Source organism: Bombina bombina, chromosome 11 (genome assembly GCF_027579735.1).
Source record: "Bombina bombina isolate aBomBom1 chromosome 11, aBomBom1.pri, whole genome shotgun sequence".
Taxonomy (NCBI): Eukaryota; Metazoa; Chordata; class Amphibia; order Anura; family Bombinatoridae; genus Bombina; species Bombina bombina.
The window spans coordinates 46130252-46144480 of record NC_069509.1 but is presented as its reverse complement, the minus strand read 5'-3'; the positions used below and the strand labels follow the sequence as shown (position 1 = coordinate 46144480).

Genomic DNA, 14229 nt, shown 5'->3' with positions numbered 1-14229 from the left:
TTTATGAACCGGCGTTAGCCCAGAAAGCTCTTAACTACTGACTTTTTTCCTGCGGCTGGAGTTTTGTCGTTAGATGTCTAACGCTCACTTCAGACACGACTCTAAATACCGGAGTTAGAAAAATCCCATTGAAAAGATAGGATACGCAATTTACGTAAGGGGATCTGCGGTATGGAAAAGTCGCGGCTGAAAAGTGAGCGTTAGACCCTTTTTTGAGTGACTCCAAATACCGGAGGTAGCCTAAAACCAGCGTTAGGAGCCTCTAACGCTGGTTTTCACGGCTAACGCCAAACTCCAAATCTAGGCCTTTATTTTTTATTATGATTTGTTCTTTCACAAAGGGGTCTTAGATTTGGTCTCACTTATGGGGGTAGATTTAACAAGGGCCGAATGCCGCTCCATAACTTGTCCTCCTGCTCTGAGGCCGCGGACAGAAATCAACCTGATCGAATACGATCGGGCTGATCGACACCCCCTGCTAGCGGCTGCAAATCTGCAAGGGGGCAGCATTGCACCAGCAGTTCACAAGAACTGCTGGTGCAATGATAAATGCCGACACCGTATGCTGTCTGCATTTATTGATGTGCAGCGGACATGATACACTACATCGCATAATGTCCGCTCGCACTTACATAAATCTGCCCCATGATCTCAGTTACTCCCATGCTCCAGTCTTGCAGATAATAATACTAACTGATCAATTAAAGTTGAAACAATAATAATAATAAGCACTTTTATACATACACATATCTCTATGGTTTATAAGCATATGTCACCTATTAGCATCACTACTATTAAAAGGGACCAATCAACATACAGACCCTTTTACTTGTGATGTAATCACTAAAGCCAAGAAATCAACATTTTGTTTGTCATTAATCACGTACATTCGATTTTTGTCTTACAAAATTAGGAGATTAAAGTGAATGTCAATTTTGATGCTAAAGTGCCCGTTTTTTTAAAATTCGATTAAAAACAGGGACACTTTAAGTCATCAAAATTTACATTTCACTCCTGTTGTGAAAAAAAACTTACCTTTTAATCTTGACAGCAGCTCCAGCTTCCTCCGCCCGTCGCAAAGCCTCTTCCTGGGTCTAAAATGAGTAATCCGGCTTCCTCCAATCACGGCGTTGAATCAGACACTGATTCCCCCGGGGGGAAGCCGTGATTGGATGTTGACCTATCCATCATTTCTGACATCAGATGTGGCTTGTGACGACCGGAGGAAACTGGAGCTGCTGTCAAGTTTAAAAGGTAAGTTTTTTTTCACAACAGGAGTGAAATGTAAATTTTGATGAATTAAAGTGCCCCTGTATTTAATCAAATTTTTAAAAACCGGGCACTTTAGCATCAAATTTTACATTCACTTTAAGAACACAGATAATTATTTTGCGTTGTGTCTGTTAGGTAACGATTTCAAGCTTTGGGGGTATTAACAGCAGAAGCATTTTGGAATTGTGATCACTGGTAAAATACACTGATAACACCGTCTGAAGTTCAGAAATCGTTATCTGCTGAAAACAGATGCAAAATTGTAATCCACAACTGCAGGGACATCACTCTTATTTTAGATGTGTAAAATTCTTACAGTAAATTCTAAGGGGCCGATTTATCACTGTCTGAATGGGGCCGAATACCCCTGTTTTTGCGCAAGCCTTCAGGCTCGCCGGAAACAGGAGTTAAGAACCGCTGGCCGCAAATCTGCAGGGGGGCAGCATTGCACAAGCAGTTCACCAGAACTGCTTGTGCAATGATAAATGCAGACTGCGTATGCTGTCTGCATTTATTGATGTCTGGCGGACATGATCCACTGCAGCGGATCATGTCTGCCAGACACTTGATAAATCGGCCCCTATAATTTTACAGTAATGGTGCTAATGTCACTGACATGGTATCAGTAACAGATCTACTCAACAGAGGGCCCTGGTGAACATTTTTTTTTAAGGCCCCCATAGGTAACTGAGCAGTAATTAATATTAATAATATACATTTCTCTGAATAATGAATTTGAGGACAGATAGAAAGAGACAGATGGATAGATAGACAGACAGACAAATAGATAGATAGATAGATAGATAGATAAAGATGGACTAATAAAATGTTCTCTGCCTTAGGATTGTACACATTCAGCACACATTTATGTAGACTGGTTTCTATGGGCCCTCCAAGCACTTGGGCCCTGCTGCACCAATGTAAGTTCCACCCCTGCACAGTATTACATTTTTGATTGACAAAGTCTATTTCTTACCACATATATTTTCGGAGCAGGAATATTGTTCACTTTTCAATGTGTTACCACATTTAGTTCTGCAGATAAGGTTCACATCTTTGTGTGTTATTACACGAGGCGTAAATGTTAGGTTGGTATTTATTACCAGAGCTGCATTTTGGATTTCCTTTTGTTGCGTCACCGTATACAAATTCAGCAGTTTTTTCCTTTCTTTTTTTTCATTTAATGAATTTAAAATCCTCATTTTATTGTCTGATTTATTCTCCAGCCAAGTCATAAAGAAACCTTCTCTACCAGGAGAAGCAAATCCAGTTTGAGACAAATTTTGCAGTGCAGTACACTTCAATGTGACCTCTACGTCATCAATCAGTTTACCCGGATGTTTTATATTTGTCATCTGAAAATGTGTCAGATCTGCAAGAAATATAATACCATAAAGAAAAAGCAAAGCAAAGTCTATAGGCTACTTTGTTAGTAAAGTTGACAAACTAACTGTTAACTCTTACGCGTTTCATGCTAAAAAGTGCACATAATTACATATATACTTTTTACTAGACGTGTGCATTTGTTTCGTCATGAATGCACATTTGTTAACGAAACACGGATATTCATCTTGTTTTCATGAAACTAATATCCAAAATATTCATTCCTTTTTAAAAAATAGTTAAAGGAAGTCCCTTTAGTGCAGACTCTGGTAGCCACTAAGCCTTATATTAGAACGCACCGGGGGCTCTGTGAAGAAGGATCGGAATTAGGGCGGCTTTCCAGCGCACTAAAGATAAGTATTTAAACACTACAAGTAAACATTTTCACACCTGTACCAATGGAACATTTACATTCGCTTAACGAAAACTAATGTAAATGTTGCACAAATGGTCGCTATTTGTTTGGTATAAAACAAAACGAATACTGAATAGTGCAGGCAACAAATTTGTAAAAGTTTTTGCATATTTGTAACAAAAGATTCAGCTGAACTAAATTTTGCGCCTGTGCACACCTGTAATTTTTACTTGCTAATGAGCAGAATCTATGGATGAGATTACATATGTGGCGCAGGCTTTAGCACAACTGCTGAAACTCGCGTTGCCTGTAAATTCACCTTGCATATTGGAGAATCACATAAACCGCACTACCGCAAGTCAGATAAACTGGCAAAGTCCAGAAATGAGTGTAAATACACATTTCTGGAGTCGCCAGTGACACGTCAAAACCCCTTTACCCGCCATCACCCCACATTGCAAATAATAATAAACGTATTAACCTCTAAACTGCCACCCCCCATAACGCAATACAGTATATCTAATAAATGTGATTAACCCCTAATCTGCCAACCCCAATATCACAAACTTCTTAATATATTAACCCCTAATCCACCATTCACTCACAACGTAAATAACCTAATTAAGGTATTAACCCCTAATCTGCCATCGCCCCACATCGGAAAGTATCTAATTACACTGTTAACCCCTAAACCACCATCCCCCCACAACGCAATAAACCTAATTACACTATTGACCCCTAAACCACCATTCCCGACAATGTAATAAATCTAATTAAACTATTAACCTCTAAACTGCCATCCCCCACAACGCAAATTAATTTAAGCCCCCTAACCTAAAACCCCCTAAATGAACCCTAATTACATAAAATAAAAAAATATTAAGTTAAAATTAAAATAATCTAATACCCTATAAAAATAAAAAAGCCTCCCCAATAAAAACACCTCCTTATCTAACACTAAGATACCAATACTCAAATCCTATGAGCTGATTTGTATTTTTCAGGTAAAAGAGCTGTTTAATTTAGGGCAATGCCCTACAAAAGGCCCTTTTAAGGGCTATTGGTACCTTAGTGTTAGATTAAGGGGTGTTTTTGTTTGGGGGGGGCTTTTTATTTTTATAGGGGTATAAGATTAGGTTTAATTTTCTCATGTTTGATAATTCGGTTTATTTTTATCTTTAATTTCAGACTTTTATTTTTTGTAATTTTAGATTTATTTATTCAATCTTAGGTTTTTTTTTAAGAAATGTTAGGATTTTTTATTTTAAATTTAACTTAGTATTTTTTTATTTCATGTAATTGGTGTTAATTTAGGGCGTGTTAGGTTAGGGGGCTTAGTGATTAAATTAGTTATTTGCGTTGTCGGTGGATGGCAGTTTAGGGGTTAATAGTTTAATTAGGTTTATTGCGTTGTGGGGGGATGGGGGTTTAGGGATTAATAGTTTAATTAAGTTTATTGCGTTGTGGGTGATGGCGGTTTAGGGGTTAATAGATTTTATTAGTTATTGCAGTGGGGGGATGGCGGTTAACAGGTAGATATTGCACATGCATTAGGTGTTAGTTAATACTTTCAGGGAGTTACGGTGCTCACATATTCAGCGCTAGTGTAGCGAGGTGAAAATGGAGTAAAATGTATCCATTTTCGCCACATATTCCTTTCGCTAAATATGTGATACCGACTTGCAATGCGGTTCTATGTTAGTTTATGGGAGTAAAATTAGCGGGCATCGGGTGAAATATACGTGCTGCATTTATATGCGTCGCCGTTTATGTGATAGCAATACCCGACTGAAAACTGGCGTGGCCGGCTTTTGTGGGTGACGCCGCATATGTAATCTCGCCCATTATAGTAAGATGTCGGGAAAGCATTATACAATAGCAAGTAATATGTTCTCATGCATTTAAGTGATATGAACTAGAAGTGACATTTTAAATATGTATGGAAGTCAAAATAAGTTAATTTCTTACCTTTTCTGTTTTTTGTTCTCTTGAACCATACTCCAATCACAACTCCCAGTACCACAAAAACAAATATACCACCAATTATTATCAATGGTATTATCAATGGTAAATAATTTGTTTTTGATTGATCTAAAAATAGAGAAAAAGTTATAATGGAAACATCTAATAAAACGTAACAAAAGTATTCACATCATCATCTTAACAGGTATCACGAGAGGTTTTATAACCCTTTTACTTTAAACTAAGTTTATACTTATTTGTGGCATATATTGTACCACTATTGGGCTAGATTACAAAGCAATATTTGCACTCCACTTAGTAATACCAGCACACGCAAATGTGCACTGGTATTATAAGTTGAGTGCAATGCAAACGCAATTTAGCGTTCGCATTGCAGGGAAGCTCATGAGAATGGGAGCCTCATTCTCATGCCATCAGACACGGTTGAGAACCTAGCGCAGCAAAGAGTATGATCTCAAAGAGCGAGCTACGTTTTAAAAAAAAAAGATATCAGTGGAAAGCTGTAATGAGAGTAAATCATGAAAACCTCCCTAAAGATTGTATCATTATAACGGTCTCATATTATTTCATCTAACCTCCGTAAATGAGCTGAAAGTCTTCCTGAATAGGCTTTTGAAGAGTTGGATGGTGGACTATACAGGAGAAGGTCTTATTTTTGTCCCCCTCTTTAGGTATTATTGTCACAGTGCTATTCACATCGTATGTCTCATCGGGATTCTGAGTCTGTATTCCTAGGTGTGAATTCTGCATAGTCTTTCCATCTATAAGCCAAATAACATCAATGTCTGGTGGGTAAAAACCGGTCACTGTGCAGTTTAGTATGTTTTCCTGATCCTTAAAGACGACTTTGTTAGGTATTGTGATCTTTGGCTGTGCTGTAAGAAAAAGAGATTATCAGAGGTGAGTATTTCACAACTAGATACAAAATAAAATAAACCCATTATTGATAGTTACATAGGACTATGCATTATAAAATAAACTTAAAGGGACATTAAACCCCAAAAAAATATTTCATGATTCAGACAGAGAATACAATTTTATACAAAATTCCAATTTACTTCTATTATCTAATTTGCTTCAATATTTAGATATCTTTTGTTAAAGAAATAGTGATGCACATGGGTGAGCCAATCACAGGAAAATATGTGCAGCCACCAATCAGAATCTATTGAGCCTATCTAGATATGATTTTCAGGAAGGAATATCAAGAGAATGAAGAAAATTAGACAATAGAAGTAAATTATAAAGTCGTTTAAAATTGTATTCTCTATCTGAATCATGAAAGAGAAAATATGGGTTTAATGTCCCTTTAAAGTATAATGTATTTCTCAGTTGTTATACCCATACAAACTGTACATATTGGCTGTCAATAGGACAAGCAAGTAACAATTAAACGTTCACGATCCTATAGAGCATACAATTTAAAACAAAATAAATACATCTATCCAATTCACTTCTATTTTAAAATATACCTATTTCTCTTGCCATCCTTTGTTGAAACTTAGCTTCAAGAGTGTATGTGCCTTTAGTAGGGATGGGTAAATGTTTTGCAACATTCGAAAATTGAAACAAATTTTAACACATTCTTTCGTTCTATGTAAAAGTATTTCTAATGCTTTCTTTAAATGTAATATTCATTTTGAATTTTTTTAACAAATTATGCAATATTTGAATTCGAAAATTTGAATCTATATCTTTGTAATACTATTTCTAATAGTCTCTTTAAATGTAATATTCGAATTATACAATATTTCAATTTGAAAATTAGAATTTATATATTTGTAATACTATTTCTAATGGTCTCTAAATGCAATATTTGAATTATGCAATATTTGAATTTGAAAAAGTAGAATCTATATATTTGTAATAGTATTTCTAATGTTCTCTTTAAATGCAATATTCAAATTATGAAATTTCTAATTTACTAAAGTCCCTACCACATGAAGTATTGAACTTCGGAATAGTATTTGGTAAATCGAATGTTACAGTCAAAATTTCAAATGTGGATATTCGATTTTATTAAGAACATTTGAAAACGAAAGTAACATTTGATTACCGAATTTTAATGTATTTTCATTCTTATCTACATTCGATTTTCCAAAACGAATGTCCACAGGACTATTTGTTCAACCAAACGAATTACACTTCGCCCATCCCTAGTCTTTAGACCTATATGGAAAATATTTTTACAAACATTGTTGCAAACAACTCTGCCTTATTCAACAAATGATACCAAGAGAAAAAAGTAAATCTGATTGCAGAAGTAAATTAGAGAAGTTATTTTATAATTGTACAGTCTTTGTTGAGCCTTCAAGGTCAATTTTGATTCCATGCCCCTTGAAAGGGACACTAAACCCAAACATTTTCCTTGCATGATTCAAGTAGAGAATACAATTTTAAACAACATTACAGTTTAATTCTATTGTCTAATTTGTTTCATTCTTTAGATATCCTTTGTTGAAGAAATAGCAATGCACATGGACGAGACAATCACACAAGGCATCTATGTGCAACAACTAATCAGCAGCTACTGAGCCTATCCAGATATGCTTTTCAGCAAAGTATATCAAGAGAATTAAGCAAATTAGATAATAGAAGTAAATTAGAAAGTTGTTTAAAATTGCATGCTCTTTCTAAATCACGAAATAAAAATAAAATAAAAATGAGTTTCATGTCCCTTTAAGATGTACTCTGTGTGTAGAGGAAGTCGTTGCCTGGATGCATTTCCTTATTGAAGACAGCGAGAGCAGTGATATGGGGGGTGGGTACTAAATTCCAGTATTAACCAATCATGATGTAAATAGGTTTGTTAAAAATAGTGCTGTCCAGCTATTCCTCCAGTTAGACTTCATCCTAGATGTGATTAACTTTTTAGTCATTTCTTATTTCTTTTAATTAGAATTTTATTAAAACGGTCTTGCTCAAGGCTGAAGATAAAAACAATGTATAACACTGAAAATTAAGTGGGATTTTAATGTTTACAGCTACTGTAAAGGACCAGAAATTAGCAACAGGAACAGTTACTATAGAAACAAATAATTATAGCTTTAAATATTTAGAGTAATTGTTTACTTTTGATTTATATAAAAGGTATTTACCCTTTTAGATTAATTCTACATAATATGTCTTTACTTACAGTTTCACTATAAATTTGTGAGAGTTTCATTATCCATACTTAGTTTAAGAAAGATATTTTGGAACAAAGTTTTGTTTAGCCAATTGTTTTTATATTACTGAGAATCATTATACATGCTTTGGATAACATGGGCATTTCATCTTAAAGTATTTCTACGAAACAAAAATCCAGAAAACATTAAAATTGATTAAAAATTGTATTTTATATTTCAAGGTATTTTACTGGGAAGGGCTTAGAAGTGTATATATAAATGTGTTTATATGTATGTATGTCTGCATATACATATTTACACATATAAGCACATACAGTAAATACACATATATACATATGTTGCATACACACATACAAATATATATATATATATATATATACACACATACACAGTTTTGAGCTCTTCCCAGTCAAACACCCTGTCAAATACCATGGGGCCAATTTATCACAGCCCAAATGGGGCCGTATACACCTGTTAAACAGGAGTTAAGTAACAGCGATCTTAAGACCGCTGCTCCTTAATTCGTCCGCTTGTTCTGATGCGGCGGACAGCAATCTGCCCAATCGCATACGATCGGGTTGATTGACACCCCCTGCTAGCGGCTGATTGGCCGCAAATGTGCAGGGGGTGGCTTTACACAAGCATTTCTAGTGATATGCTTGTGCAATGATAAATGCCGACAGAGTATGCTGTTGGCATTTATTGATGTGCGGTGGACATGATCGCTACAGCGGATCATGTTTGTTCACACTTTTATAAATCGGCCCCCATGTCTCTTTTTGACCCTTTTAAAATATTTTTTTTAATATAAATGTGTTTTTATAATAAAATGTGTATATATGAGTGTAATACTTTATTTTAAAATGTTTTACATGCGTTTAAACCTTACACTTTACTTGGGCTTTCACTCGAGCACAACCCATAACTTTTAACTGATATCATCGCTATTTAGCTCGGTTATGATATCCATTGAAAGTTATAAGTGTGATAGAGCGATGTCGGCCACACTAAACCTTATCTGTTTTACCATGTACCTGTAATATCAAGCAGTGTGATAACTTTAGCGTGGTCAGCCATTATCACTTAACTGCATATGATCTTCTTGACTTATAGAACTACTCAAAGAAATATAACCTTTGTTTATTAAACTTAAAATGTCAATTTCCCCTAATCTATTATAAAATTCAATTTTCATGATTAACATTTCCTTTTTTATTATCCATTAATTTATTCAACATAAAAACTTAAATATTCTCTATTCCTTATCAGGAATTTCATCCACGCTATATCAAATTCTGTTTACACAACAGACTTTTCCATGTATATAATGGGATTTACATGTAATACGCTGGCTTTTGATAGTCTTGGTTAACACTGTTCATTTACTTACCTTGAACATCTAGCACAATCTCTGTTTCTTTTTTCTCAGAGCTATCAATCAAACACCTGTAGAGTCCTCCATCAGAGATGGTCACCTTGGACACATTCAGAGAAACATCACCAACCATTGCTGCTTCTTCATTTAATGACACCCGTGAACGGAAGCTCTTCAATTTACCATCAAAACTCAGAATCTCTTTATTTTCAAAGTACCATTGTACAAGAAAAGATTTTGGAGGGTTATTCACAGTAAATGTGCAAGAGAGGAGAACATCAGAACCTGCCAATGCACTATAGGTCGAAGCAGTCATGGCCAACCGAACACCTAAATAAAAATGTATATTAAAGTCAGTAACAATAAAAGGGATTTTCTCACTGCTTCAAAGCACAGAAAAGACTTAATAAATTTGGCAGCTCTGGAAATGCTTCTATTATATGCTCAGATGCCATCATACACTCAATATTTAAGATGATATTCTAAGAGACTTTCCACTTTGTATATATACAAACGTTTTTAAAGGAAGCTCAGAACTTTTCAGAATTATAACCGATAGTGTTGCATTGGCCTAATAAGAAAGATTAGTTACGAATTATCGAGCCATATTGTTATTTTTTAACATTACATTTCGAGTAGATTACGAGTTTTGTCGGTAATGGTGTGCGGTGCTAACGAGCAGTTTATGCTCACCACTCACCTACAGACAGCGCTGGTATTACGGTTTTTAAAAAACCCGGCGTTAGCCGCAGAAAAGTGAGAGGAGAGCAAAATTAAGCTCCACATCTCACCTCAATACCAGCGCTGCTTACGTTAGCGGTGAGCTGGCAAAATGTGCTCATCCACGATTTCCCCATAGGAATCAATGGGGGAGAGCCGGCTGAAAAAAAAACTAACACCTGCAAAAAAGCAGCGTTCAGCTCCTAACGCAGCCCCATTGATTCCTATGGGGAAATAAAAGTTATGTCTACACCTAACACCCTAACATGAACCCCGAGTCTAAACACCCCTAATCTTACACTTATTAACCCCTAACAACAATTTACTTCTATTATTTAATCCTTCTCTTGTTATCTTTGCTGAAAGGTTTATCTTGGCAAGATTAGGAGCAGCAGAGAACCTAGGTTTTAGCTGTTGATTGGTAGCTGCATATATATATTGATTGTGATTGGCTCACCCATATTTTCAGTTAGAAACCATTAGTGCATTGCTGCTCCTTCAACAAATGATACCAAAGAATGAAATAAATTAGATAATAGAAGTAAATTAGAAAGTTGTTTAAAATTGTATTCTCTATCTGAATCATGAAAGAACAAAATTGGGTTTCATGTCCCTTTAAGTATGCAGCCTGTGTCGCCACAGTTCTAGACTCTCAGTGATCATCCATCTTGTGACAAAGGAATAGCGACATTACTTAAAGTTAGGAGCAAGGATACATTTAACCCCTTGGATGTCAGAGAGGTCTGCAGTTCATTATGAAGCAATGTGTTGCGCCCCTTCTGGTATCCAATAAGTTAAAGGACATGAAACCCATTTTTTTTTCTTTCATGACTAAGAGAGAACAATTTTAAACAACTTTCCAATTTACGTCTATTATCAAAGTTACTCCATTCTCTTGCTATGCTTTGGAAGGAGCAGCAGTGCACTACTGGGAGCTAGCTGAACACCTAGTAATCTAATGGCAAATTGCATATATGTGCAGCCACCAATCAGCAGCTAGCTCCCAATAGTTCATTGCTGCTCTTGAGCCTACAAAGGTATGCTTTTGAACAAAGGATACCAAGACAATGAAGCAAATGAAATAATAGAAGTAAATTGGAAAGTTGTTTAGAATTGTATGCTCTGCCTGACCGTGGAAGTTTAGTTTTGACTTTACTGTGCCTTTAATGGGAATTTAGACACCCAATGGTAATGTGTCCTGTGACATTGATACACAGAGACTATTCGTGTTGTGATATTATGTCCATCACAGTCATAGAGATATTTCAGCTATAACATTTTGTCACTCACAATACTCACAACTCCTTGTTTGCAGCCTGAAGCAGAATATTATTACTCCTTACAGAGGCTCTCAGATGTTTAGCTCTATCTCCTACTTGGGTCCTTGTTACTGTCCATAAGAGTAAGCACTTTTAGCAGATTTGAATATGGACAGATTTCAGATTTCTCTATGAATCATTAAATCCAAAATGTATGTAGTGAGACAGCAACTTCTTAGGTTTGCGCACGTAAGACAGGGACTCTGCAATAATCCCTTGAATTCCACAACAAACAACGAATGTCCACAGCGCTTCTTAGTTTGTCTCAAGTGTCTTTATTACACAGACATTCACAATGACAAGCTAAAGCATGAGTAAGGGTTGTCACCCGAAACGTCGCTTGTCATTGTGAATGTCTGTGTAATAAAGACACTTGAGACAAACTAAGAAGCGCTGTGGACATTCGTTGTTTGTTATGAATCATTAAAGAGACACTCAAGTAAAAATGAAACTTTCATTATTCAGATAGAGCAGCAATTTTAAACAACTTTCCAATTTACTTCCATTAAAAAAATGCAGTCTTTTTATATTTACACTTTTTGAGTCCCCAGTTCCTACTGAGCATGTGCAAGAATTCACTGAATAAGCGTATATGCATTTGTGATTGGTTGATGGCTTTCACATGGTACGTGTATGCATTTGTGATTGGTTGATGGCTTTCACATGGTACGTGTATGCATTTGTGATTGGTTGATGGCTGTCACATTGTACAGGGGGAGTGGAAGTAGATATAACTTTTAAAATTGACAGAAAAAAAATCTACTACTCATTTGAAGTTCAGACTAAGGGGCCCATTTATCAAGCTCCGTATGGAGTTTGAAGGGCCGTGTTTCTGGGGAGCCCCTCAGACTTGCCAGAAACACACGCTATGTAGCAACGGTCTAAAGACCGCTGCTCCATAACCTGTCCGCCAGCTCTGAGGCGGCGGACAGACATCGCCGGCAATCAACCCGATCCAATACCATCGGATTGATTGACACCCCCTGCTAGTGGCCGATTGGCCGCAAATCTGCAGCGGGTGACGTTGCACCAACAGTTCACAAGAGCTGCTGAAATGCAATGCTGAATGCGGAGAGCGTATGCTGTCCGCATTCAGCGATGTCTGTCGGACCTGATCCGCAATATCAGATCATGTCCAACAGACATTTGTTAAATAGGCCTCTAAGTGGTATTGCTTTGTCTTGTTATTTTGCATTTGTTGATTATGCAAATCTACTGTGTTCACTGGTCCTTTAACACAGATACAGATATTATAACAAGCATCATTTATAGCCATCTACACAATGCTGGCTCCAAGCGGAAAAAAATACAATCAGCAGCTCAGGTTACACAGCTGGGTCATGCAACTAGAGGTACTGATTGGTTAGTATGAGTTTCTGCTCGGGACCAGCAGTGCTTTGCGGGTCCTGAGTAATACTTCTACTATGTGTTTAGCCCCTTTGCTGGGTTAAACACATAGAGGTGCAGGGTTACTAGACTTAAAATCACATGCTATAACCTATTAGAACATGTCATTTTGTTTTAAATTAGTGGCCTTTTAAACTGTAGTTATTAAAACTGTGAGGTAAGGATTTATAATATACAAAATACTTTTATGTAGAACAATTTTCTGTTACTCTTTAAGAGACAGTCAAGACAAATCTAAACATTCATGATTCAGATAGGGCATGCAATTTTAAACAACTTTCCAATGTACTTTTATCATCAAATGTGTTTTGTTCTCTTGGTATTCTTTATTGAAAGCTAAACCTAGGTAGGCTCATATATCTCAGTGCATTCTGACAGTTTTTCGCAGCTAGAAAGTGCTAGTTCACATGTGCCGTATAGATAAACATTGTGCTCACTCTTGTGGAGTTATTTATGAGTCAACGCTGGTTGGCTAAAATGCATGTCTGTAAAAGAACTAAAATAAAGGGGGCAGTCTGCAGATGCTTAGATACAATGTTATCATCGAAATAAAAAAGTATATTAATATAACCGTGTTGGTTATACAAAACTGGGTAATGGGTAATAAAGGGATTATCTATCTTTTTAAACATTAAGGCCTAGATTACGAGTGAAGCGCAAAATTGCACTTTTGCAAGCCCAATATTTGCGCTTCTCTCAGTAATACTGGCACACGCATGTGCGCTGGCATTACAAGTTAAGGTCAAGACAAGAGCGCGCTACCATAGGCTCCAATCCAAGCCTTGTTCTCATTCTGATAGTCACAACAGAGAACCTAGCACAGCAAAGGGGGTAAGATGGGCAGCCAAGTTAAAATATATATGTAAATAAATATATGCATACTGTATATATGTATGTGTTTGTATGTGTATATACAGTATGTATGTGTATATACAGTATGTATGTGTTTGTATGTGTATATACAGTATGTATGTGTATATACAGTATGTATGTGTTTGTATGTGTATATATAGTATGTATGTGTATATACAGTATGTATGTGTTTGTATGTGTGTGTATATACAGTATGTATGTGTTTGTAAGTGTATATACAGTATGTATGTGTATGTACAGTATGTATGTGTGTGTATGTGTATGTATATACAGTATGTATGTGTATGTATATACAGTATGTATGTGTATGTATATACAGTATGTATGTGTTTGTATGTGTATATACAGTATGTATGTGTTTGTATGTGTATATACAGTATGTATGTGTATATACAGTATGTATGTGTTTGTATG

At 36.0% G+C, this 14229-nt stretch overlaps 1 protein-coding gene across 1 annotated transcript in view; it reads right to left on the bottom strand.

Annotated features, from left to right (window-relative positions):
- LOC128642065 (uncharacterized) overlaps positions 1 to 14229 on the bottom strand; it is a 47118-nt gene that overhangs the window by 12173 nt on the left and 20716 nt on the right. Inside the window, exons 4-7 of the mRNA XM_053694722.1 lie at positions 9512 to 9826; positions 5569 to 5868; positions 4979 to 5101; positions 2249 to 2644 (exon numbers count right to left, since the gene is read on the bottom strand). Of these exons, the coding sequence (XP_053550697.1) occupies positions 2249 to 2644; positions 4979 to 5101; positions 5569 to 5868; positions 9512 to 9826 (1134 nt within the window). The remainder of the gene's footprint in view (positions 1 to 2248; positions 2645 to 4978; positions 5102 to 5568; positions 5869 to 9511; positions 9827 to 14229) is intronic.